Raw genomic sequence first — 26,421 nt, 5'->3', positions numbered from 1 at the left:
TAAATCATATTATAGATATTTATTTTAGAATAATCACTGAGGTAGCAGGGTAGAAAATGCATTGGAAAGAGTGGCAAGAAAGAGGGTACTGAAAACAAAGAAGACAATACAATAATTCAGATAAGAGATGACTGGGCCTAAATTTGGCTTATAGCAGTTATGATGGAGAGCAGAGGAGGAATGCACAAGATACTTGGAGATAGAATTAGCATGACTTGGTGCAACCCTGGTAACAATCAGGTTCATCCTCGCCAAAGACTTACTAGGTAAGGGGACATTCTGTCCTGTAGTTTATCTCTCACCAACTTCAAGAAAAGTGAAGATTTACAGATAAGTAGAAGAGAGGCAAGTAGGACAGGTGCCCCCCAGGCTTTTAAATAATGTGACATGGACGCAGGCTTGGAGGAATCAGGGACAATTCGAGTTTTTAAAGGTTTCAATGTTCTGTCCCACTGGGTCAGGATGGCATTTCTGGCTCCATCCCATTTTCCGGGGCCCACAAGGCGGTACTGGTAGGGAGTACATGGTCCAAAGAAAACCTCCCAAGCTAGTCTGGGATCCTTGAGGAACAGAAGTGGGATGCTGGGCTTTGTGCCTATGCAGGCAGCGATATCATCCATGTAGGCAATGTAGTCCAATTTGTCTTTGCTGGTGTCTTTAATCACACCCCTGAGAGGAAAAAAGATGGAGGACCTTTCATTAATCACCCCTGCCCTGCATTTCTCAAGTTATCAGACCCACCCCTCCTCCCATCATTTTGTTACATTTTTTGGGGGAAATCAAACCACGTTTGGGAATGTTTTTGTATGTTAGGAAGAAAGAAATTAAAGGAGTTTATCTACAGAGGGTATCTGTGAAGCTAATTAATTTTACTAGAGATGATAAAAGGAGGCACTTGGAAGAGGAGCTTTAAATAATTTTTCAGTTCTTGGATTTGATGTGAGGACAATGTCTGATCAGTCCAAACAGAATAGCTGTTGAATGAATGAATATGACCAGAAAGCATCATATGTACCTAAATTTTTTATTGGTGTGAATTGTGAATTGAGAGGGCCATACTTGGTATACAAGGACTGAACTTTCCACAGACATAAGCATATTATATATTAACATGAAGGCATTATTCATACTTGTTTCTGTCAGTAAACTTGCTTATTTACTTATTCCTGGCAGTAAATTTCCATGATGTTTTATTTTTCAGGAAGTTTGCTTATTTCTGTCAGTAAACTTTTATGATGTCCCAGTGTCAATCATTCACTCATTCAGTGAATAAATAAATAAATGAACATTAAGTGTCTATCACCTTCCAGGCACCATTGTAGGTGCTGGAGATCCAACAGTGAACAAAACAAAGTCCTTGCTGTCAAAAAGCCTGCATTCTAATGGGGGAAATGAACAAATTATTAAAAAACCCCAACTAAGTAGATATGTAATATATCAGGTGGTAATAACGGGCATTCTGAGAAATAGGAGGGTAAGGGGAAAGGCAATGGTGAGACAGGGTGGCTTGCTGTCACATATAGTGTTGTCAGAGAAGGCCTCTCTCTTATGAGGTGACATTTGAACAGAGTGAGCCTTTTGGGTGTCTGGTGGAACGTTCCAGGCGGACAGAAGAGTGAGCGTAGGAACATTCCAAGCCAACAGAAGAGTGAGCGTAAAGGTTCTGAGGGGGTTATGCTTGGTATGTTTGAGGAGCAGGTAGGAGGTTGGAACGCCTGAAGCAGCACGGATGAAATGGAGAGCAGTAGGCAGTGAGGGCATATCAATATTTGGGTGTGCTGTGGGCCTCAGAGGCTGCAGGGACGCTCCTGGGAGTGAAAAGGAAGCAACCGCAGGCTTTTGAGTAGAAGGGCAATGTGACACGGCTCACTCTTGATGCTGTGACAAGCCTAGATTGTAGAACAGAGTGGAAGGAGGGAGACCAGGTAAGTGGTGGCAGCAGGTGTCCTGATGAGAGATGTTGGTGGTCTGGTCTGGGGTGGTAGCAGTAGGGGTAGTGAGAAGTGTCTGAATTCTGGATTTATTTGGCAGGTGGGAGCTGACAATATTTGCTGATATGGGGTGTGAGAAAAAAAGAAGAGAAAAGGATTATTCCAAGGTTTTTGACTGAACTTGGTTTGGACCAACTGGAATAAGTAGCTATGAACTGGGATGGGGAAAAGTTTCCGATCAGCCCATTTACAGCACAGATGGGGGTGGAGGGGTCAAGAGTTCATTTTTAGACATATTAAATTTGAGACACCTATTAAATATCTAAGTGGAGCTATCTAGAGGGAGTGGGATTAGGAGTCTGGAGTTCTGGAGAAAGATTTGAATTAGAGACACAGTTTGGGAGCCCTGAGTATATAATGGTATTTAAAGCCTCGCGCCTGGATGAGGCCACCTGGGAGTGGGTGTAAACAGGAATGAGAAGACGCCTGAGGACTAAGTTTGGAGCTCACTAAATTTTAGGAGTGAGGAAGAGGCGATACCAGCAAATACAGAGAAAGAGCAGCCTGAGAGGTAGGAAGAAAGTGAAGACAGAATAGATTTCCTGGGCTAAGTGAAGACAGGATTGCCACCGGTAGGGGGCCAGGCTGTGTGTTCCACTGAAAAGACCTGGTGTCCCCAACTGACTTGTCTAAGGCCACATGTCTGATTGGTGGCAGAGTTAGGACTAAAAACGTATCCTTCTGATTCCTAAGGCGGAGTTATTTCCAACCTGCCATACTGCTTCTCTAGGAATGGCTTTTATACTCTGAATACTTTTTTTTGTAACAGAATACACTATAAGTTTTCCCTAGAGCAAGCTACATTTCATACCTTTTAATGAGCTGTTCCTTTTCAGTAGCCTCCATCATCAATTTTTGGGATGGAGGTATCTTACAGAGTCCTGTGGGAAAAATCACAAACAACACTGAAGTCACATGTGGCTTTTCCTTTATAGAGCTTCTCCTCCCACTCATTTCTAGCCTCCCACTGCTCTAACTTCAGAACACATGATAGTCAAAGCTCAGAATGGAATTGCAGCACAGAAAATAATTTTTTGGAGGTAAAATTCCCCTTCCAGCTCACTTAACCAGGGTACTCCACTGCCAGAATTGTGAAGAAAGATGCTTCTGTGACCCAACTGTCAGCCTGCGCCACACTCACCGGATACCTGCACCTGTGCCAGTTGGCCTGCACTGTCTCTCTTCATCTGCTTTCACTGTATAAATAATATAATTTATATTATATTGTATGTATACCCTCCACGTTGTACGTGTGTGTGTGTGTGTGTGTGGTGTGTTTGTGTTAAAGCTATTAGTTGGCTCGATGTAAACACTTAAAATGACCCCATTTTAGGCTGGTCACAGTGGCTCATGCCTGTAATCCCAGCATTTTGGGAGACCAAGGTAGGAGGACTGCTTGAGTCCAAGAGTTCAAGACCAGCCTGGCAACATAGCAAGACACTCTTTCTACAAAAAATAAAAATTTAGCCAGGTGTGGTGGCATGGGCTTATAGTTCCAGCTACTCAGGAGGCTGAGGTGGGAGAATCCCTTGAGCCCAGGAGATGGAGGCTGCAGTGAGCCATGATCACGCCACTGCACTCCAACCTGGGCAATGGAGTGAGGACTGGTCTCTAAAAAACAACTCACTTTATAACCCTGTCTTAGAACATTTTTATTTTTGTTACACAAGGAGCCTCAAGTGTGGAAGGGGCCTGGCAGTTTCTCAGTCAGTCTCACTCAGGCTCTGTCTGCTTTTGTTGTGAGGACCTGCTCATTCCCAATCTCCTGTCTAGGCAGTCTTAGCACTTGGACTGTGCTCTTCTTGTTTTTCTGAATTCTAAACCTTATTCTTCCTTAACAGCTTGCACCCTGATAATTCTCTGCAGTTGTCCAGCTTCCCTAGAGACTAAAATCCCAGTTTGTCTTCTGGGTTCCTAGAACATCCATACTCCCTCTTATAATGTAAACTCTGTCCCCACCCCCTGCCCCTTCACTGTCCCTATCCACCTCAGGCCACTTGTGACCCTTGTTAGTCTACCCTGTTCGCCATCCCATTCTGGCCAGTCCTGCCCTTGTCAGGTGCCAAGTGCTGGCCCAGGGTGTGGGTTTACTTTCCACGTGAGATAGGTCCAACTAAGCTCCGGGGGCTCCGCTAGGGTCGCCTTATCCTCTAAAACACTGGCAAGATTTAATTGATTGTTCCTAGATTGCTTTTTGGAAGTTCTCAGGAGAAGCATGCCATTACTCCTACGGTGTGAGCTAAACGAGTTTTCTTTTGTCAGCTTTATCATTCTAATAACCATTTGGGAGCTCACCATAAAATACTTTTAAAAACCAGGTAGTTAATGAAGTCTTCTGTGGTTTTAATGTAATTAGATAATGCTGTGAAAACACTTTAATTGGCCTTAAAAAACAGAAATTTGTGGTAATTTACTGGAGGGTTGTAGAATTTTTTTCTGTAATGTAAATAAAATGAGATTTTCTAATTGCCTTCTTTCCCCTCCCCCCATTCAAATAACATTTCCTTTTTTTGCCAACTTAGGAGAATGTACAGTTTTAAGTGTGACTGGTATCTATTATATTTCTAGAATATAATATTTGATATGAGTCAACACTACTTAATACCATGACATATTAGCATACCATGTTGTGTGCTATTTATAAATTATTGGTGATTGTTTTTATTCATTAAGAACAGAATTCTTCTACAGCATAGCTGATTGGCCCAATTGCTATCGCTGTTTATATTTGAAAATAAGAAAACTGCAGTTCTTTAAAACTAAAATGCTCACTAATCTAAAATTTGCCCTGCTTCAGAGAGGTATGATAGCAATAGCAATGGTCAGAGAAACCCTGTCACTTAATAAGCATTAGTTATATGTCAAGTACAGTGCTAATTGCTTTGCAGACATTATCCATTTTACAAAATTCTTGCGATAGAGGATTTACTATCCCCATTTTACAGATGAAGGGGCTGAGATTTAGAAGTGTTCTTGCAAAGCTAAAGAATTTCAAAGTTGGGATTTGTCCTGGGTAGCTCTGACTCCAGCATCTATGTGCTTATCGCATAATTGACAGAAAGTAGTTTCCAGTGTCTAAAATATTTTTTTGTGGGCCTCTAATCTCAACTTCATTCATAGTGTATACTATTCCAATATCTTTCTCTGGAAGCAATATAAAATTATACTTTTAGTACTAAATGAAAAGATTTAGGAGTAAATAGATTAGACTAGGCTAGAATAGGATCATGAAGCCTTCAGTAATTTCGGCTAATCTGAGAAATTTGATTATATTCTGTTGTCCAAATTTATCTCATCCACAGAGCCAAAATATCTTTTCCCATTAAGTGACACAGCACACCCATCATATTACAAACATATACAATTAATTGTACATTGATTTAAAAAATATTTTGTTACTTTAGTTCACATCTGTTTGATTTTAACTAAATGGCAGGGCACCAATTTTAAGATCCAAAGAGAGGGCTTTCAGTAGAGTCACGGTACCTTTGAATACTCTTGTGGCCCATCGTGCTTGGAGCTCTGTGCCTGATAAGATGGATCCTTTAAGGCTGAGAAGGCCGATGATGGCTAATGTTGCTCTCTCCAGGTTTAAGGGAAAGACGTGCTTGTATAGAAATATCTTCTTTGTACAGAGGCTTTTAAGAGGTTCTTCAAAAAAAGGAAAAGAAAACGTATATCCTGTAGTGAAGATCACCACATCAATGTTTTCTTCCACTGTCCCATCTTCAAAGACAGCAGAAGTTTCTGTAAATTCCATCACGCTGGTTTTCATAGTGATTGCCCCACAGAGGATACAGTTTGGCAGCTCATCATTCACGATGAATTTTGCTGTTTTCCTTTGACACACAGGAGAAAATTATTCACTGTAGTTATTTTTATGAGAAACTTCAGCAAATGACTTATTTAGTCAATTCAGGGAAATTACCTGCCAAGTTAAGGAAGATAATTAACCAACGTCTAATTCAAAGTCATCTACTTGACTTAGTATGTTTATAACATGGTTTGTGTTTCTGCTCTCAGTAGAAGGCATGTGGAAAATGACTAAACCTACTCTTTCTTGCTTGGGGTTTAAAACTCTCTATCTCTTAGAACTAATTTCTGGAGCAATGCTTTTCTCAGAGTGTCAGCATACAGTGTACAACAATCCATTTGATGATCAATTTTGGGTCTCACATTACTTAGGTCTCCAAGGAATGACATTATTCAGAGAGGAAATTAGCAAGGAACTCTTTAAATAAAAATTTAATACAAAATTTAGCTGGGCATGGTGTCCTGCACCTTTAGTCCCAGGTATTTGGGAGGCTGAGGGAGTAGAATCACTTGAACCTGGGGAGGGCAGAGGTTGCAGTGAGCCAAGATCACACCACTGCACTCCAGCTTGGGCAACAGAGTGAGACTCCATTAAAAAAAAACTATACTGATAAATATTTTCAGTGTGACCATCATTCTACCTAATCACATCAAACATAATGTCTTTATAAAATGTACATATCAAATCATCCTTTGCCAGTAGTTTTCCTCATAAGTTGAAAGACATTTCAAGGGTAAAAACACAGACAAAAAAGAAACAAAGCAAAAAACAAAAAAAAGGTATCTTACCAAAGAAAAATATTTGGGTCAAGTGTATAATAAAAATCATATTTAATGACTTTACATGCTTTTCAAAGACTTTCTTTTACTTGCCAATGTGCAACTCTATCCAGATGTATATTAAAATATATCATTTTGGCTGAGTGGGGTGGCTCATTCCTAGAATTCCAGCACTTTGGGAGACTGAAGCAGGTAGATCACTTGAGACCAGGAATTCAAAACCAGCCTGGCCAACAAGGCGAAACCCCATTTCTACTAAAAATACAAAAATTAGCTGGGCGAGGTGGCCTGTGCCTGTAGTCCTAGCTATTTGAGAAGCTAAGTCAGAAGAATAGCTTGAGCCCAGGAGGCAGAGATTGCAGTGAATAGAAATCGGACCATTGAACTCCAGCCTGGGTGACGGGAGTAAAACCCTGTCTCAACAACAACAATAACAACAACAACAACAACACAAAAAACCCCCAACAACAATAACAACGACAAAAATATGTGATACTTGTAACAGCGGGAAATGAAGTTTTCATCTTTTATTTTCTTCTAGCCTCATGAATCACTACTTCTGCTACCAGAGAAAGAATACACATATTTTAAGAACTGCTATGGTACCTGTTGGATAATGTCTTAGGGAAACAGATTTAGAGTAGAATAAACAAAGGCAATATTACAATTATTGAACATTTTGCATTCTGAATAAAATATAATGAGAAATATTGATTTAATAATTTTTCTACTAAATAAAAAATGTAAGTACCCTTTGGTAATACTTAATCCATAATCCTCATGATTAAATCTCTTATTCAACTTCCTCTCTTGAATCCAGTTCAGAAAACGTGAAGGCAGAACTTGTGCAATAAAACTATAGTATCTTCTTATAACCATCATATTAAAAGGATAGCCCCAATCTGCAGAGCGCCCGAGAACCCAGGTACCAGTTCTAGTACTGAGAAGTACCTAAAAAGTAAGGCAAGAGGATAAATAAGTGTTCATCATTTTGTAGTCTTTTTCATCAGTGTGTTTCAGATGATCTTATTCCAGTTTGGTCTTATAACAATAGAGGATTGGTGAATTTGTACATAGGTCTACATACGATTATCTGTTCCTATTGCTGTCATTGTTCTCAAAATCACTTTACTAGATCTGTATATCTCTTAAATATTTTGCTATGTTTATAGAATTATAAATATAGAAGTATAATATTTGTAGACACATGTAATTGTTCTGGCAATTTTTTACATGTAAGCAAAATACAATTTAAAGTGAAGGTGTGGAAAAGCAATTTTAACTTATTTTTAAATAAAAATCTATTCTTTCCAGATCTAATCATTGTCCTTTAATTTATGCTAGAGTGCAATAGATTTCTAATTTGTGAATCTGGTCTTAGACTTTCTAAAATCATTATGTATATTTGTTGTGCAAGAGTTGCTTTTATCTCGAAACAAGGTACAAATACGACTTTTAGTAGTGAACTTAGAAACATTCAAGAAAATGACCTTTCTATTCTTACATAGGTATTTTGCCAGAATGACAAAGGGACAGTGTAAAAAAAAAAGATAATTGACCTGGGTGAAGTAATTTGCCTATATGGTCTTGTTTCTGAAGAAGAACTTCTGAAAAATGCTTAGAGGTCTGGCATCCACATAATTCTCCTAGACCCTTCTTGGAGATGGTTCAGTTCTGTAAAGCATGGCTTTTTAAATAGTTCAGAAAGGACCGTGGGTGGCTTTAAAGATTTTCAGTGTGTGTGTGTGTTTTTTTTTCCACTTACTCTATGTCTGCATAATTTAGCAATTGGCCAATGTACTTCATAGTTTTGAATACCTCTTTCTTTTTTTTTTTTTCTTTTTTTTTTTTATTATACTTTAAGTTCTAGGGTACATGTGCATAACGTGCAGGTTTGTTACATATGTATACTTGTGCAATGTTGGTGTGCTGCACCCATCAACTCGTCAGCACCCATCAATTCATCATTTATATCAGGTATAACTCCCCAATGCAATCCCTCCCCCCTCCCCCCTCCCCATGATAAGCCCAGTGTGTGATGTTCCCCTTCCCGAGTCCAAGTGATCTCATTGTTCAGTTCCCACCTATGAGTGAGAACATGCGGTGTTTGGTTTTCTCTTCTTGTGATAGTTTGCTAAGAATGATGGTTTCCAGCTGCATCCATGTCCCTACAAAGGACGCAAACTCATCCTTTTTTATGGCTGTTGAATACCTCTTTCTAGCCACCATCACTAATGATGGGATTAGGGACATTAATTCAGAGATGATATACCTGAGCTGCTGTTCGACTGAGTTCCACAGCAATGTCTCCTCCAGTGTTCCCAAGACCGATCACCAAGATGCGCTTGCCCTGAAAGCCTTCTGGGATCTTGTACTCTTGACTATGCAGGATCTGACCTTTAAACTTATGAATTCCTGAGAGGAGTGAAGGATCAGAAAGTCTGAAATATCTAAAGCTATAATTTCTCACTATGCAGGGATAGGGTCTGTGGAAAAAGCTAAGCCCCACAACTATGGCAGCCCTTTGCTTATGCTGCTAGTGGCAGGAAGTAGAAAAAGCATATAACCTCCCTCCCCTCTGGGACGCTGTGAGCCTAGATGTGGATTTAGTACAAACTGCCTTGTTATAAACATAGGAGATCTTGAATTCCATATGAGTGTGCCCTTTTAAAGCAATTGCTTCAGGAAATCAAACTCGCAGATAATAAGAAACATATACTATGCTGAACATCCTGAGCAAAAAGTAGATTGTTTCTAGTTCATCTACAATAAGTATTACATCCAACTGTGGCTTCTCCCAGGACCACTACACTTGTATCTAAATACCTACTTGACATCTTCTTTTGGATACTGAATAAAGATCCTGAACAAACAAACAAAAACAGTAGGTTGTTGATGAATGTTACTTTGCCCAATAGATACATTCTATCAGAATGTGACTTGTGTATATAGTATGTTTACATAATAAATTTTGATTCAATTAAAATTCTCCACAGGGGAGATTCTGTGGTAAGCTCTTTTGTAAATGAAGTAATTACCCTTGTGATTTAAGTTCATGTTACTTATACTTTATGCTTATTTTACTTTATGCTTTATCATTGATGTGTTATTATGCAGTATGCCTATTTGTGTTTTATTCTTATGTTATTTATACTTGTTTCTGATTGATCTTTCATGAAGCTCCTAATACTCTGTCCATAGAAGCACAGCTATAATGATATTTACATATGTAAGGAAGACTACAAATATTTCTTCTTTTGATTCATTTTTGGTGATTATCTCTTTGGCAGACATAAAAGACTGATGTAGTTCGGTTGTGTCCCCATCCAAATCTTGAATTGTAGCTCCCATAATCCCCACATGTCCTGGGAGGGACCCAGTGGGAGGTAATGAAATCATGGTGGCAGGTCTTTCCCATGCTGTTCTCCTGATAGTGAATAAGTCTCATGAGATATGATGGTTTTAGGAAGGAGAGTTCCCCTGGACATGCTCTTTCTCTTGCCTGCCACCATGTAAGATGTGACTTTGCTCTTCCTTCACTTCTGCCAGGATTGTGAGGTCTCCTGAGCCATGTGGAACTGTGAGTCAATTAAACTGCTTTCCTTTATAAATTACCCAGTCTTGGGTAATTTAGATATGAACCATGGATTCACATAAACTAAGAATGGTAGGAATCGCGGAAGCAAGGGTGTTTACAGCAGCAGCAGCAACAGTGGAAATTGTGGGAGGTGACAGAAGAAACAATTGTGATGAGGCCAGTGATGGTCAGAATCACAGATGAGATGAAGCATTGACAAAGGATACGAAAGCAAAGTCAAGCAGTTTTGAGGACTAGACTGCCTCTCTAAGGCTTCAAGTGCCTTTGGAGTATCAATGCACAAAGATTAAACTATCTTCTGGAATATATCATTCTCCTCCTATTCAGTTGTTGATTCATTCATTTACTTGGTAACATTTATCGAGTAACTACAACCTGCCTTGTTAAAAACATAGGAAATCTTATATTCCATATGAGTGTTCTTTTTTAAAGCACTTGCTTCAGTAACTCAAACTCACAAATAATAAGAAACATCTTATATACTACGCTGAACATCCTGGGCAAGAAGTAGATTGTATAACAAAATGTTTCAATAGGATTCTTTGCCTACTGAGGCCCCCAAAGCTGGGTACTAAACAGTAGTTCCCGCATTCCAAGCGAGGTGCTAAACCAACTATGCTGAATTTGCAGAAACTGTGTGTGTGAGGCCAGTTTTGTGATCCTTACTTAGCCTCATGCTCACTTTGAGGGTCTAAAATGGTTGAGGTTGAAGTGGCTAGGAGTTGGAAATTTACAGGAATTGTGGCATTTTCTGTCACCATTCCTGTAAATTTCTGTCGGGGGAGAGGATGGCAGAGGAAGAAAGAAGTCAAGCACACCGTCTCTTCTTGACATTGCTGTCAGCTCATAGCAGGTGCCAGATGGTGGAGGGGAGAAGCTTTTACATTACATGCAGTTGCAAGTTTTGACTATTGAATGAACAGGACATTTTAGTTATGAAAATGATACATATATATTTTTTGGTGACTTATAATGATCAGAGGACATTTCATTATCTGAGAATAAGCAGAAAACTGCCTGAGATTTCATCCAGGGGCAAGGGAAGGACAAGCCCCACAGATCAGGTCTGTAGGGATATTAAAGGAAAAAGTTGGCTAATAGTTGTACCTTATATAACCTGTTCTTTCAACACTTTCAACACCTAAGGTGCTATGCTGGGTCTAAGGAATGTGAGGACAAAAGGCTGTTCCTACCCTCAAAGAACTTTTTTTTTTTTTTTCTTTTTGAGACAGAGTTTTGCTCTATCACCCAGGCTGGAGTGCAATGGCGTGATCTTGGCTCACTGCAAACTCTGCCTCCCAGGTTCAAGTGATTCTCCTGCCTCAGCCTCCTGAGTAACTGGGATTACAGGTGCTTGCCACCATGCCCGGATAATTTTTATATTTTTGGTAGAGACAGTATTTCGCCATGTTGTCCAGGCTGGTCTCAAACTCCTGGCCTCAATTGATCTGCCCACCTCAGCCTCCCAAAGTGCTGGGATTATAGGTGTGAGCCACCACGCCCCACCATACCCTCAAAGAATTTGTCCTCTGGGCTAGGAGAGGTGGCTCACACCTGTAATCTCAGCACTTTGGGAGGTCGAGGTGGGTGGATTGCCTTTGGTCAGGAGTTTGAGACCAGATTGGCCAACATGGTGAAACCTCATCTCTACTAAAAATACAAAAAAAAATTATCTGGGTGTGGTGGCAGGCACCTGTAATCCCAGCTACTTGGGAGACTGAGGCAGAAGAATAGCTTGAATTTGGGAGGCAGAGGTTGCAGTGAGCTGAGATCACACCTTCGAACTCCAGTCTGGGCAACAGAGCAAAACTCTATCTCAAAATAAATAAATACATAAATAAAAATAAATAAATAAAGACTTTGTCTTCTAATGCGGATATAGGTAAGTAAACAGAAAATAGCGAACAATTATTTAGCCGTTGCTATGCTAGTCCCAGGCTTCTGAGAACTTTATACATATTAACAAATTTACTTATTTATTTGCTGAGAAAGAATTTAGCTCTGTTACCCAGGTTGGAGTGCAGTGGCACCATCAGATCTCATTATAATTGCCTCCCAGGCTCAAGTGATCCTTTCGCCTCAGCCCTGCGAGTAGCTGGGACTACATGTGCATGCCACCATGCCTGGCTAATTTTTTGTATTTTTAGTAGAGACAGGGTTTCACCATATTGTCCAGGCTGGTCTTGAACTCTTGAATTTAAAAGATCTGCCTGCCTCGGCCTCCCAAAGTGCTGGGATTACAGGCATGAGCCACCACACCTGGTCTGTATTAACAAATTTAAACCTCACAGCAATCCCATAGAGTGGACCATAGTATTATTCAATTTTGTCAAAGCTGAGATTGAGACAAAAAAAAAAAATCCCTGAGCAAATGGCTTAACGCCCTGTTTGTTTTTGTTTTGCACTGCTGAAATTGCAGTGCAAAAAAAAACCAAAAACCAAAAACCAACCAACCAACCAACCGAACAAAACGGGGAGGTTGAGCAACTTGCTCAAGACCATACGGTAAATAGCAAAGCCCGTATGGGAACTCAAGATGGCTGACTCTGGAGCTCAGCTGTCAGGCATGATGCTATACTGCCTCCCAGAAGAGAAGGCATTATGATGGCTCCAGTGGGACGTCCAGCCTGGACTGAGCCAGTGAAGGCATCTGAAGGAGATTTTCTTAAAGTGAGAATTTGTTAAAGAATGATTAGAAATTGGAAAAGGGGAGCATGAAGAATTTTCCAAGAAGTGGAAACAGAATATGCATCAAATGCATTGGAGAGTGGGACATTCAGCCACTTATGAGGTTTTGCTGGAGGGAATTTACTAGAGGGCTCAACTTTGCTCATGGATTTTATATCTTTCATATTGCCTAACACAACGACTTGCAAATGACAGATTCTCTGTAATTACATACTGAAGAAGAAAAAATAGAGAATGTGTAGGTAGTTCTGAGTCAATGATTATGTCAATGCAGTGCCAGAAAATGAAAAAGAAATATATTTGATAAATTAAAACTACTAATTCAGGAAAACAGCAAAAGTCAGTTTATATTGGAAATAAAAGAAACTTTATCTGAGGAATGCAAGTCCCCTTTAAGTTATCAGGCCAGAGAGCCATTGACATTTGACAGCAATCACATGTCACTCCCCATCTTGAGTTAAGTAATCATCTCTTGAAGACACTTGCTATTTGGGCTCTAGACTTACTGACACTAAGTAGCCATAAATTAACCTGACAATGCTATATGCTGGATGTCATAACTTATAGCCTATATTTCAAAAATGTACAGCCAATGACTAATCAATGCTATTTCTGTAAATGGATGAGAATTCCTGTCAAACAACTTTGTATCTGCGCACTCCTAGCTCCCTGTTCCCTTTAGAAACCTGCTTGTAACAAAGGCTGAACAGAGCACTTCCCAAGGCAACTTGGAAATGTTTCCCAAGCAGCTATCCTCAAGGAAACTCTTTAAAGTTTTATTTTGACTCAAGTAAACTCTTCGAAATCACATGTGCCTCAGCTTCTTCCATTAGGTTGACAATATAGATTTTTAAAAAGGGTATGTATGTGTTGCAATGTCAACTTTCAAATAGTTGTGGTGACATGTTATAGACAAAGCTTGCGATTTCTATGGATTTTTTTCAATAGCGTAGAAATAGTCCTGATACTTTCTATGCAGAGAAGAGTTAATGTCCCCAAGGAAAATATTCATTTCAACAGGGGTCCTAAAGCTACTTGTGAAAGAGACTGTGGTGGTTAGTTAAAAGCAGAAACGGAATCTTAAAAAGTTATAGTCCTGTAATCTCAGTATTTGGAAGGCCAAAGCAGGTGGATGGATCCCTTGAGTCTAGGAGTTTGAAACCAGCCTGGGCAACATGGCAAGACCCCATCTCTGCAAAAAATACAAAAATGAGCCGGGTGTGGTGGCATACGCCTGTAGTTTCAACTATTCTGGAAGCTGAGGCAGGAAGATTGCTTCAGCCCAGGAGGTTGAGGCTGCGTGAGCCGAGATGAGACACTATCTCAAAAAAAAAAAAAAAAAAGATAGTCTGTGTGGAACTGAATTTAGCGTGGAATAAAGGGTAAACAATCCCAAACTTGAAAAGAATAAATTCCGAAAGTGTCCATGTCAATAGTTAGGCACTTATAGCACATTTTCCCATAGAAAATGTTATAAGAGGTGTTTTTATATTCCTTTAGTACTATACAATTGTGTGGTTAGTCCCCAGATCAGTAGCAAGCCTGAAGCCAACCACCATTTATAATAGTGTTTCCTTGCAAAATAATATATTGAATTTTCACTTGATTCCTTTTTGAATAGGATATTTTTTCAATTTGTGATTACATTTATAAGATGTATTTTCATTCATTTTGCCAATGTTTGCCTATTTTATTCTTCACAGTTTTCCTTCCTTAAAAGTTCTTTTAATTCCTTGAAGAAATTTCAAAAACTCACCTATTCAATTGCCGTTAGGGCCACTAATATGTAACAAAGAGTAGCTTTATTACATTTTAGTAATCCTCAATTGATTAATTTTATTTCCCTCAACTGAATTTGAATAGCTTTTGACTTTTCAAATAATCAGTTTTGACCTCAAATGATGGCAATTTGACAGTCATGAGTCTATTAAAAAGAATATGCTGTCACAGTGAAAAGCATTTCCAAATGGAAGGTTCTAAAACTCCTTTTTGTGGATAGCCCAGTTTAAGAGTTGTATGATTATTTATTTATTTGTTCATTTACTTTTGAGACAGAGTCTCACTCTGTGGCCCAGCCTGAAGTGCAGTGGCATGATCTTTGCTCACTGCAACCGCCATCCCCCCAGGTTCACGCAATTCTCGTGCCTCAGCCTCCTGAGTAGCTGGGATTACTGGTGTGAGCCACCATGCCCAGATAATTTTTGTATTTTTAGTAAAGACAGGGTTTCAGCATGATGCCCAGGCTGGTCTCCAACTCCTGGCCTCAAGTGATCTCCCTGCCTCGGCCTCCCAAAGTGCTGGGATTACAGGCATGAACCACTATGTCCGGCCGAAGAATTGTACGATTATTGTGTTGACTGTTTTGAAGGGTGAATATATTGCTTTTTTTTTTCCTTTTTAAATTTTTATTTGTCCAAGAACCTTCAACTCTAGAGAAGGTTGAATATATTGCTTTACATGTTTAATTTCTGGTTTGTTTCTTTAAAAAAAATAATATACTCTCATTTCCTGTAAGTTCTATTACAGGCCAGTCCTAATTCAAATGACCTGTAATTTAATCCCTAAAATCAAAGCCTCTTCCTTTTAATGACAGACCTGGTTGTTTTGAGCCTTATGTGATCACTGAATTTGAATTAGACACACATTAGAAAGCTCAAACAATACTAATGACATTTATATTAATAAATAAGTAAGACCTGATACCTCCTACATAGTGCCTTATACACCTTTTAAAGTAATTTTGCACATATCATTTTTGAGAGTGAATATAAAGCTATCTATAATCATGGGGAGGTATTTCCAACTGCAAATCAATAAGTTTACTTCTAGAAGAACCCAGAAGCATAAGCATGGTCTCAGGTAGAAATGACTCACCAGGAAAGGCTTCCAAAGGTAAATGGGGATTCAGGAAATGTCCAGTGCACACCATAACAGCATCAAAGACAGCTCTATTTTGCTTGCCCTCTGTCTCTGTGACCACATCCCACTGACCAGTTTCAGAGAAATCTGGACGCTTTGTTATGCTGCACACAGTGGTCTAAAAGTGAAAGACAAACACTCACTTCTCACCAACACCCTTGGACCTCATGCAATGACTGGTGTGGTAACCATGTCTGTCACTTTCAGTAGGCCAAGTCCCATGACAGGAGGTCTATTAATATTGATTTATCATCTTCTTGAGAAGTTAAGTAACTTATGCAAACTCACAAAGGTGGCAATATAGACTTTGACTTGAGACATTTGAATCTTTCAGAGGAAGGAAGAAACAGTCGTGTTTTATTCCTGGTGAGAAAGAGATGAGTTACAATGCCCGGTGCTGTGGGAAATTTAGGAAAATTAGTTTTGTCTAATTATAATTTCTGTGGTTCAGATGTCTAGATTTTTTTTTTTCCCAATGGGCTTCATGAACAAAATTCTTTTTTTCTCTCTTAAAAAAAGTCAAAATTTCATCCTGAATGAGAGTTTGGCATTTAGAGGATGAATCAGCAAATTCAGTATTTTATTTTATTTTATTTCATTTTGGAGATGGAGTCTCACTCTGTGGCCCCGGCTAGAGTGCAGTGGCATGATCTTGGCTCACTGCAACCTCTGCCTCCCAGATTCAAGCAATTCTCATGCTTCAGCCTCCTGAGAAGCTGGGATCACAGGTGCACACCACCACACCCAGCTAATTTTTGTACTTTTAGCAGAGACGGAGTTTCACCATGTTGGCCAGACTTGTCACAAGCGATCTGCCCGCCTTGGCCTCCCAAAGTGTTATGATTACAGGTGTGAGCCACTGCACCCATCCCCAATTCAGTATTTTAATGATTTATTTGAGTAAAACTTGAGTAGCAGCAGAACAGAGGAGTCCTTATTTTCTTCCTATTTATTTAGAGATAAAATCAATAAAAAGTTTAGTTTAAACATCCAAGTTTCATTAGATTGCTGAATAGGCGAGACCCCTTCTATTCATCTTCCATAACCCAAAGTATCTTACCTTAAACTGAATGTATTTCAGGAGGTCAAAGTGCTCAGCAAATTCTTGGAGATAGTCCCAAAATTTTTCATGGTTCATGAAATTAGGATAATCTTCGTGGAAAGGGAAGTCACTGTAACATGACATTTCCTTACAGACATTTGTCACTAATGACTTATAGACCCTGGTCATCCCATCTTTGGAAGATTCCTGTGGTGAAGGCATAGTTAGCTTGTTGGGATAATGGAGATAGGAGGAAGAGAACAGAGATCATGGTGGCTCATGCTAGCCTCACTGAGAGGGCGATCATAGCAATTAATGTCCCATTTGTAATTTTATTTATTTTTATTGATTGATTGATTGAGATGAAGTCTCACTCTATCACCCAGGCTGGAGTGCAGCGGTGCGATTTTGACTCACTGCAACCTCCGCCTCCTGGGTTCAAGCAATTCTCATGCCTCAGCCTCCCAAATAGTTGGGATTACATGTGTACACCACCATGCCTATCTAATTTTTGTATTTTTAGTAGAGACAAGATTTCACCATGTTGGCCAGGCTGGTGTCTAACTCCTGGCCTCAAGTGATCCACCCGCCTTGGTCTCCTAAAATGCCTGGATTACAGGCATGAGTCACTGTACTGAGCCACTATTTGTAATTTTAAAGAGTTCCAGGAAACCCAGCATTAGGTCTCCATACTATAATTATCAGAAATCATTGGTGGGATTGTATAATCAAATTCAATATATTTTTCAAACCACAAAGAAGCTAACCAAATTAAATAGGGCTCTCCAAGACTAACATTGTCCTTAAACAATTCCATGAATGCAGGGCTCATTATCTGTCTTGTTTATCTTTTCCCTCTTCCACTGGCATGGCTACTCTCTACACTCATGCCCTGGGCATCTTCCTTTTTGGCTTTCCTCAGGGAATACTTTACTAATTTTTCTCATTATTGTCTCCATATATTCCCAATCTACCTCCCTCTATTGGCTGCTTCTCATCAGCACAAAATACTCTAATTTTAAAAACAAACAAAACATCCTCTCAACCTATGTCCCCTTCAGCCCTGTCTATCTCCATCCTATCTCAATCTTCATAGAAGAACCATTTACTGTAGCCTCTGTTTTCTCATGAAGTCCTCAACTTGTCTTGATTCAATCTCCATCACTCAAAAACAAAACAACAAAACAAATAGGTCTATATTAAAGACACCAATGAACTTCTTGTGGCTGAAGCTAATCTCTGTTTTTCCCTTAAGCCTCTTTCTTAGCTGTCACTTTCTCTAAAAAGTCATCCATGATCCAACAGAGCTGCATAAGGTAGCTGATGTGGCCCTGCTGCATCCTGTACTTCTACCACGAACCTGAAGACACTGTGTTGTAATTCCCTATTTACTGTTTCTGTTTCTCACCGGACTGCAAGGAGGACAGAGTCCCTGTCTATCTTATTCATTATTGTATCCTCGCAGAAGGACATGATAAGTACTTGTTGAATGAGTGAAAATTATTATTATGATAACATTTTTGAAAAAAAAAGTAGTACAGCTGGCTCTCTGTATCTGTAGGTTCTAGATCCATGGATTCAATCAACCAAGGATGGAAAATATTTGGGAAAAATAAAGGATCCTTCTATATGTATTGAACATGTACATATTTCTTTCCTTGTGAGTATTCCATGAACATTACAGTGTCACAGCTATTTATATAGCATTTATATTGTATTAGGCATTATAAGTAACCTAGAGAACATTTAAAATATTCAGGAGGATGTGTGTAGGCTACATGCAAATATTATGCCATTTTCTATCAGGAACTTGAGCATTTGTGAATTCTGGCATCCACGGCAAAACCAAAGGGATACCTAAACCCCCACAGACACCAAGAGACAACTGTATATTTATGACTGAGAGAAATTACATTGAAATTTTAATAGTACTAATTTGCAAGTATTGTTACTTACTGAACTTATATTTTTCCTTTTTTCCCTATTTGTTTGACTCAAGATTGTTTTCTAAAATTAATCTGTATTACTTTAGAACAGCAGAAGTAAACCAAACCAACTGTGGGGCCAAATAGCAGAAGCTACATAAACCAGACCCAATATTTTCCTTCCACATTAACATTTGGTGGCTTGATGAGGTTAACAATATACCAAAGTTTTTCTTTCTCCTAGTATACTATAATCCTAGGGTTATGACTACTCCTGCTTATATGTAGTTGCTTATTCTGTTTTATTCATCATCCATCAGAGATCTATTAATAGCAAACAACATGTCTTCTATGAAGGCTTCTCTCATTCATGCCTGTTGAATGAATGTCACTATTCTTTTCCCCTATAGCATTTAGTACTTGGGCCTGCCTAGCTTCTATCTTATTTTTTGTTTGTTTGTTTTTAATTTTATTTTTTGTAGAGACAGGGTCTCGCTGTGCTGCCCATGCTGGTCTCGAGCTCCTGGCCTCAAGTGATCCTCCCACCTCAGTCTCCCAAAGTGCTGGGATTACAGGCATAAACCTTCTGATACCTTCTTATACTTCACCACTGGGGCAGATCCCTCAGTGCCTACTGGATACTCTGCTACTTCGAGTAACCAGCACCAATCCTGACCAGAGGCAGGTGGTATTTAACCACTTCCATCCCCACTATCTGATGCTCAAGTCACCTAATAGGTGGCCTGGACCTAAGTGTAGCCTCTGAGGCTAAATATTCCACTTCTAAGAAGGATTGGTTAGTGCCTGAGTTCTTTCTATTCTGAAAATGTGACAGTGAACCCTCCCCCTCCCCCAGGGCCTTCCAAGGTCTGGGGCCCTGCCTCACTCTTGCCAGTTCAGTTCCTAAAGACCTGAACAATGTCTAGTGGTTGTGGTTCCACTCCCTGTTGCCAACTTCTATTCTCCCTAGAGTGTAATCTTTTTTATGCTCACCAATGCTATTCAGTTTGCCTGATGTTACACTCTGCAGCTTTGTCTTAGAAAGTCTACAGTCCAGAAATCATCATAAATGTCCAATACTATGCTTATCTATCAGACTTGACTCTTTTTTTCCTCTCTCTTCCAACTGTCCCTGACCCAAGTCTGCACATTCTCAAGATTCCTCACCAATCAGACTGCATCCTGCCTAGTGTTTAACACTGCATTATGCACATGTTTGTGCTGTTGTAGGAAGCCACTCCCTTACTTGATCACCAAGGCAGGTTAAAGCCACTATGTCTGGGCAGAGACAAAGCAAATGGCCAGATCATGACTGATAGAGATAGGAGGATGTGAACCACGTACAGTAAACTTCCATAATCCCCCAATGTCATCACTTCTCTCAAAGCAGGTGGGCTCCAGGTCCTCATCCACACAGCATTTGATGGAGGAGATGCCACTCACACCAGCTCCAATCACTGCAACTTTCTTGGCCATGGTGTGCTCTGTTAGAGGAAAGTCAAGCAGAACTTCTTCATCTAACAAGTTTGGAAGGGAGTCCTTGTCACAAGACTCAACTTTTATAGTGATATACATGCATTTTTTTTTCATCTTTGAGTGGAGGCAGAATCACATGCTGCTTAAAAATGCAGACTCTGAAATCAGATTGTTTTGGTTTAAGTCTTGGCTTCACTACTTATTAACTGTGTGATCTTAGGCTAATTATCCTGTCTATGCCTCAGTTTTCTCATCTGTAAAATGTGAATGGTAATAATAGTGATACCAACAGGAGGCAAGGAAATACTGAGTAGAAGAGAACAATTTCCTGCAAAGGCCCCACTCTCAAGCCTGGAAACCTACAGCCCTAAATGGGAACAGGCATTCCTGCTCTTGCATCCCAATGTTGCCTTTTCCAAGACCACTCTGGCCCACCATGCCCCTACTCCCTGCCCATATAAACCCCAAGCTCCACTGGCAGAGCAGAGCGGCATGGCAGAGAAGAAGAGAAGAGAAGGAGTGTTTGGAGGAGTTCAACTGGGGATGGTTGGAGAGGAGATTGGCCCAGGATGGCCAAACTCCAGGGGAAGATCATCTTCCCACTCCATCCCCTTTCCAGCTCCCCAACAAGCCCGCTGACAGCCACCTCCACCACTCAATAAAATGCCCGCATTCACCATCCTTCAAGTCCATATGACCTGATTCTTCCCGGACTTTGGACAAGGACCTGGGTACCAAGAGGGTAGGGTGTAAAAGAGTGTCACCTGAATCTCCACTGAACTGGTCATACTTAGCTGTCTGTAAATGGCAACTGCTAAAAGAGCATTAATTTTAAAACACCTCTAGATCCTACTGTGGGGCCAGAGCCCAAAAGCACTAGCCCTGGCTCCTGCACCTGCCCGTCTGCATGTTCCCCTTCCCATAAGGGGTTTGAACATGCAAACAAGCCACACTGCTGTAGCAAGTTCTGCAAGGGGTCAGGGAACTTTTCTGTTTTAATAGTAATAATAATAATGACTTTAAAGGGTTGTTATGAAGATTAAATGACTGATAAATGTTGGAATGGTTTTAGAAGTGTGCCTGCTACATAGTAAATGCTCCACTAAATTTAGCTGTTACAGGTTGAGCAGCCCAAACCCCCAAATCCAAAATTTGAAATACTCCAAAATCCAAAACTTTTTGAATACTGACATGAAACTCAAAAGAAATGCTCACTAGAGTATTTCAGATTTTAGATTTGGGATGTTCAACCAGTAAGTACAATAAAAATATTCCAAAATCTGAAAAGACTTGAAATCTGAAACATTTATTTTTTATTTATTTTAATTCATTTTTTTTTTGTAGAAATAGGGTCTTACCATATTGCCCAGGCTGGTCTTGAACTCCTGGGCTCAGGTGGTTCTCCTGCCTTGGCCTCCCAAAGTGCTAGTATTATAGGAGTGAGCCACCATGTTCATCCTACTGAAACAGTTCTCACCCCAAGTGTTATTATTATTATTATTTTTGAGACACAATCTTGCTCTGTCACCCAGGCTGGAGTTCAGTGGTACAATCTCAGCTCATTGCAACCTCCACCTCCTAGGTTCAAGTGATTCTTGTGCCTCAGCCTCCCAAGTAGCTGGGATTACAGGTGCCTGTCACCATGCCCAGCTAATTTTTGTATTTTTAGTAGACATGGGATTTCACCATGTTGGCCAGGCTGGTCTCGAACTCCTGACCTCAAGTGATCTGCTGGCCTCAGCCTTCCAAAGTGCTGGGATTACAGAGGTAAGCCACCATGCCCGGCCTGATCCCAAGTATTTTGGATAAGGAGTACTCAATCCGTAGTATTTTAGAGTGTAGACAGTACCTCGACCCCATTGGGATGCTAGAATTTCTCAGTATTAGAGGGGCTCTTTGCTATCACTTTGTGTCTCTGAATCCCAGGAATTTCAGTCAGTGGAAATGTTGGTTTTGATTCAAAGCATTTAGAGTCTTGAAGAATAGCTGGTCACGGCCATGCCTTGCCATAAAACAAGGATATTACATGGGTTGCAGGGAGGTTCTTAACCTTGCAAAGAGGCAAGACTGACCATAATAGAAAACAAAGTCCCCAAGGAACGTCATAAGGGATATTCTGGAGCCCAAGACGATGTCAGCTAGAAATGGGGATGCTCATGCTTGTCAGCAGCAACTGGAGGAAGTGTACACATACACATACATGGGGATATAGGACCAGTTTTTACCAGTTTTTCTGGATTTTATCATTTAGCCTTCTGCACATCTTACATTGCTTTTGCCTCAATCAAATGGGCTGAGTCAATTCTAGCAAATCAAGTTTATGTCACACTGAGGCCCTTAATATCTCATGTAGACTTAGTTGCAAGTGCTGCTTTTCCCTGCAACCCCCTTGGCCAATTCAGAAGACACACAAACAATAGCTGAGACCTCAAAGTATTTTGCTGTTTTATGAAACATATATAACTCATTTCACTTTGCCTTTGAAGATACAGTATTTTTTGAGGAGAGATCTAGCTGTATAACCCCTGTGTGATTTTTGTAGCCTCATGTCACTTATCACAGTGGTATTTGCCTTGGGGAAACAAGAGAGCATATATTTTTTGAGCTATTAGGGCCAGTAAATGGGAAATTAGCATAATCATTTGAAACAACTTCAGGCCACACTGCTAATAAGAGGCAGAGTTGGCACTGAGTGTGGATTTCAGGATCTGAAACCAAGATGTGAACATGATGTTGGTCTGAGAACCTGAGGTATCCTGTGGTTCCCCTCACCTTCATACGGTACTTGGTTGCTCAAAGGTTGCTTATATTTATTAATTATTCGAGTTGGAGTCTCACTCTGTCTTCCAGGCTAGAGTGCAGTGGCGCAATTTCAGCTCACTGCAACCTCCGCCTCCTCCGTTTAAGTGATTCTCCTGCCTCTTCATCTTTGCTCAGGTTGCTGCTGCACCTTTGGGATGGGCTTGGAGGAGTTTTACTCTATGGCTTTGTAGCTTGCTTCTTAATCAGATCAGAAAGCACAGAGTCAAAGTGAATTTACTGACTGCAGGGAGTAAAGAAAGACTCCTGAGTCCTCCAGGAACCCTCAGACTTACCTGACTCTAAGGCAGACACATGAACTTGCAATGAGGATCAGAAGAATTTCCTAGGGCCTTCAATTTCCGAATGTATTTGCTGCCTTGCCCTTTGCAAGGCTGAGACTGCCATACCCAGCTTCGTTATCTATTACAAAAGGTATAATTTTTCCTCTTAGACTTTTTATTTGGGAATCCCGTTTAGTTGAGAGAGCTATATGGGATGCAATGAAAATGGATTTTGGAGGCAGCAGAGTTGGGTTCGAACTTTCTCTGCTACCAACTGGCCATATGACCCTGGGCAACCTACTGGAGCAACCTTAGATATATTCTTTGTAAAATAAGAAAAATACCTATGTTGAAATATTGTTTGCGTTTTAAAAAACATGATATTACTTACACAAAAAAAGTGCCTTACACAAAATATTTACTCAGTGTTCATCTCTACCTCCCTACCTGTCTCCTTTCTTCCTTTTCTTCTCCTTGGCAAAGACAGTTCACACAGATAAAATGTATCAGCAAGTTTGGAAAGGAGTAGGCAGACATACCTGTGTTTTCCTTTGAGTTGAGGAGTAGGAGGTTTACGCAGCTTCTAACCAGAAGTAAACGGCCTCCACCAATAAGAATACTTGAATTTCCAGGCCACTAGGTAGAGGCCTGGGGCTGGCAGATCTTTGCTGTGCTCTCTCTCTCGGCAATAATAACATAAAAAGAAATGGCTGCTAACTAAATTGCCAAAGTGAAAAATATACTGGCATGAATAGACTGGCAGCAAATTAATTCATTCAACAAATATCCCTGGGTACCTCTAAGTGCAGGTACTAAGCCAAGTGTAGGGCCCTGAAGATAATGAAGATACTGCAACTAAGAAATAGTAGTAAAGTCTTAGAATTGAACAAAAAACAGTGACTGCTCTTAAGATGTTGTATATGGAGACACTGACGCTACCTTGTTCTAAGTCCTATGGTAGCAGCATGCTCTAGGCACGAATGCTTGCACTCTCCTGGCCTGTTTATCTCTGCCTAGAGACCTAGTTAGTGACAGAGTGGGCTGTGGATTAAAAAGGTGCTGGGCAAGAGCACTTTAAGGACTGACTTAGAGACTCTACAGGCAGTAGAAACAACTTGGGAATTTGCACTTTTTAAAATTAATCCATATTTACAGACTATACATTTATGAATGGGAGCAACCATTTTAAATTTTGCCGCGAGTCAGTAGACGAAGGTAGTGAGTGAAGTGGAAATTGAGAGATCTGAGTTCTAGTTCTGCTTCTGCCTCTAAGCAACTTGTAACCCTGGACAAAATTCTCGATTTCTCTGAGCCAGTGCTTCCACATTTGTAAAACAGAGGGTTCAAGTGGCTCTCTCTTTGTTTTCTTCTAGCTTGAAAGGACTGTTCTTATGTCTCAAAACCAAGTAATTGGTGAAAAAAAAAAAGATATGAATTTAAAGGTAGGAGAGAACACTGCAGGCTTGAAGGACTGGGAGAATATGTGTGTGCAAACTCTGTAAACTATAAAGTGGACTTCATAAGATACTTGGGTGCTCAAAGGTTGCTTACATTTATTTATTTGAGATGGAGTCTCACTCTGTCTTCCAGGCTGGAGTGCCGTGGCACAATTTCGGCTCACTACAACCTCCGCCTCCTAAGTTCAAGTGATTCTCCTGCCTCAGCCTCCTGAGTAGCTGAGACTACAGGCATGCAGCACCATGCCTGGCTAATCTTTGTATTTTTAGTAGAGACGGGGTATCACCATGTTGGTCAGGCTGGTCTCAAACTCCTGATCTCAAGTGATCTGCCCGCCTTGGCTTCCCAAAGTGCTGGGATTACAGGCGTGAGCCACCGTGCCGGCCATAGGCTGCTTATATTTAGTCCGTTGGCAGACAGGAGCCCTGACCTATTGAACTAGACCTTTGTACAACCGGAAAACCCCAACCCACACCTGACTGACCAGCAAATGCAGGAATCCTTTATGAGACACGGAAAGACTTGAGTGATTTGCAAATCATGTAATCAATTATGATTTCTTTGAATTTGGAATTTGATCATTTTATGTTTATTATCATCCTACCATGCTCTTACTTTGTTACAGTATTTTTTTTCACACCATCTGTGGGGTATTTTGTTTCCCAATGGCTGGCATTTCCATCTCATTCATAAGATGAAATCAGAGGTGAGCCTGGAGTCACTGAAAGACTCATGATTCTGTTTATCTCATCGACACCTTCCTTTTGGATGGTTCTGTCCACAACATAACTTTGTTTTCTTACAACTTCCCTTTGCTTCCTGACTTTCTCCTTAATTCTCTTGCTTTAGCCCTAGTCAAGAGACCCTAAAAGAAGATAATCACATTCATTCTTAAGGAACACACTCAAAGAAGAACACTCATCTTTTGTGAAAGCAGTTTCTGGATCATTTCCCCATTAAAAAAAGAAAAATCCAGGACACTTACCTTGGTTAGCATAGAGCAGATTCTTTGACTTAAATTATTTCTCAAAGTCAAATAGGCAAGGAAAGTGTTTGTCTTTTTTTTTTTTTTAAAAAGCTCAAAACCCAAATTCTTTTTTCTAAAAGAAAAATAAACGGAAAGATGACTTTTGTAAAAGTGCCCTCAGTTTAAAACAAAAGCCATTTGTCTTTTCTGCTTTGCTGGTGACAGCAGAAAGTATACTGACCAAGGAAAAAAAGTTGTGTAGGAGACAAGCGTAATACTTCCGTGATCTTAAGGGAGGGCCGAATGGTGAGTTAGAATACAGCTGTTGGATTGGCAGAACATGAACCCTTCCTGCCCCTTTACCCCACCCTCGTCAACGTCAGAGTTCTGGCAAAGCCCTAAAACTTATGGGAAGCACATGATAGCGTCGCTCTTGCCATTGTAGTCTGTAGAGGGCGCCAAATCACCCCAAATCAGCTTTCTCAGCGAAACAGGAGTTCTACTTTTGGAAACAAACTTCTACACCCTGACTCTTGCTTGAATTACCATAGGAGCTGTCCAAAGGAGAAAGTTATTTAGATGACCATTACCTCATCAAGTTCTTTCATGCTTGGAGTTCTCCAACCCCAGAAATGTGATTTTAAAGTTCAGGACTTACAAGGAATTTAAGCTGTTTTATCC

The 26,421-nt window shown here is 40.2% G+C and overlaps 1 protein-coding gene across 1 annotated transcript; it reads right to left on the bottom strand.

The window, feature by feature from the left end:
* Nucleotides 1–26,000, bottom strand: FMO4 (flavin containing monooxygenase 4). The gene is made up of 10 exons (XM_011962293.1): nt 25,759–26,000; nt 23,855–23,996; nt 20,101–20,240; nt 16,850–17,038; nt 15,745–15,907; nt 8,857–8,999; nt 7,336–7,535; nt 5,478–5,830; nt 2,803–2,872; nt 1–669 (listed from the first exon to the last, which is right to left on the bottom strand). The coding sequence occupies exons 3-10, from the start codon at nt 20,230–20,232 to the stop codon at nt 243–245; spliced, it is 1,677 nt and encodes a 558-aa protein (XP_011817683.1). The 5' UTR covers nt 20,233–20,240; nt 23,855–23,996; nt 25,759–26,000; the 3' UTR covers nt 1–242.
* Between the last annotated feature and the right edge of the window lie 421 nt (nt 26,001–26,421).

This window comes from Colobus angolensis, unplaced genomic scaffold (genome assembly GCF_000951035.1).
Source record: "Colobus angolensis palliatus isolate OR3802 unplaced genomic scaffold, Cang.pa_1.0 Scaffold59, whole genome shotgun sequence".
Taxonomy (NCBI): Eukaryota; Metazoa; Chordata; class Mammalia; order Primates; family Cercopithecidae; genus Colobus; species Colobus angolensis.
Note: the sequence above shows the minus strand (reverse complement) of the source record. Positions and strands in the feature narration are given on the sequence as shown.

Bases quoted from the DNA above. Each gene is read 5' to 3' on its own strand.
- FMO4 (XM_011962293.1), bottom strand. From the start codon at position 20,232: ATGGCCAAGAAAGTTGCAGTGATTGGAGCTGGTGTGAGTGGCATCTCC. The intron at 17,039-20,100 runs GTACGTGGTTCA...CCTTCACCACAG, and splicing joins GGGGATTATGGAAGTTTACT to GAATCTTCCAAAGATGGGAT. The intron at 5,831-7,335 runs GTACTTACATTT...TGTGTGTCAAAG, and splicing joins GGATTAAGTATTACCAAAGG to GAAAACAGCAAAATTCATCG.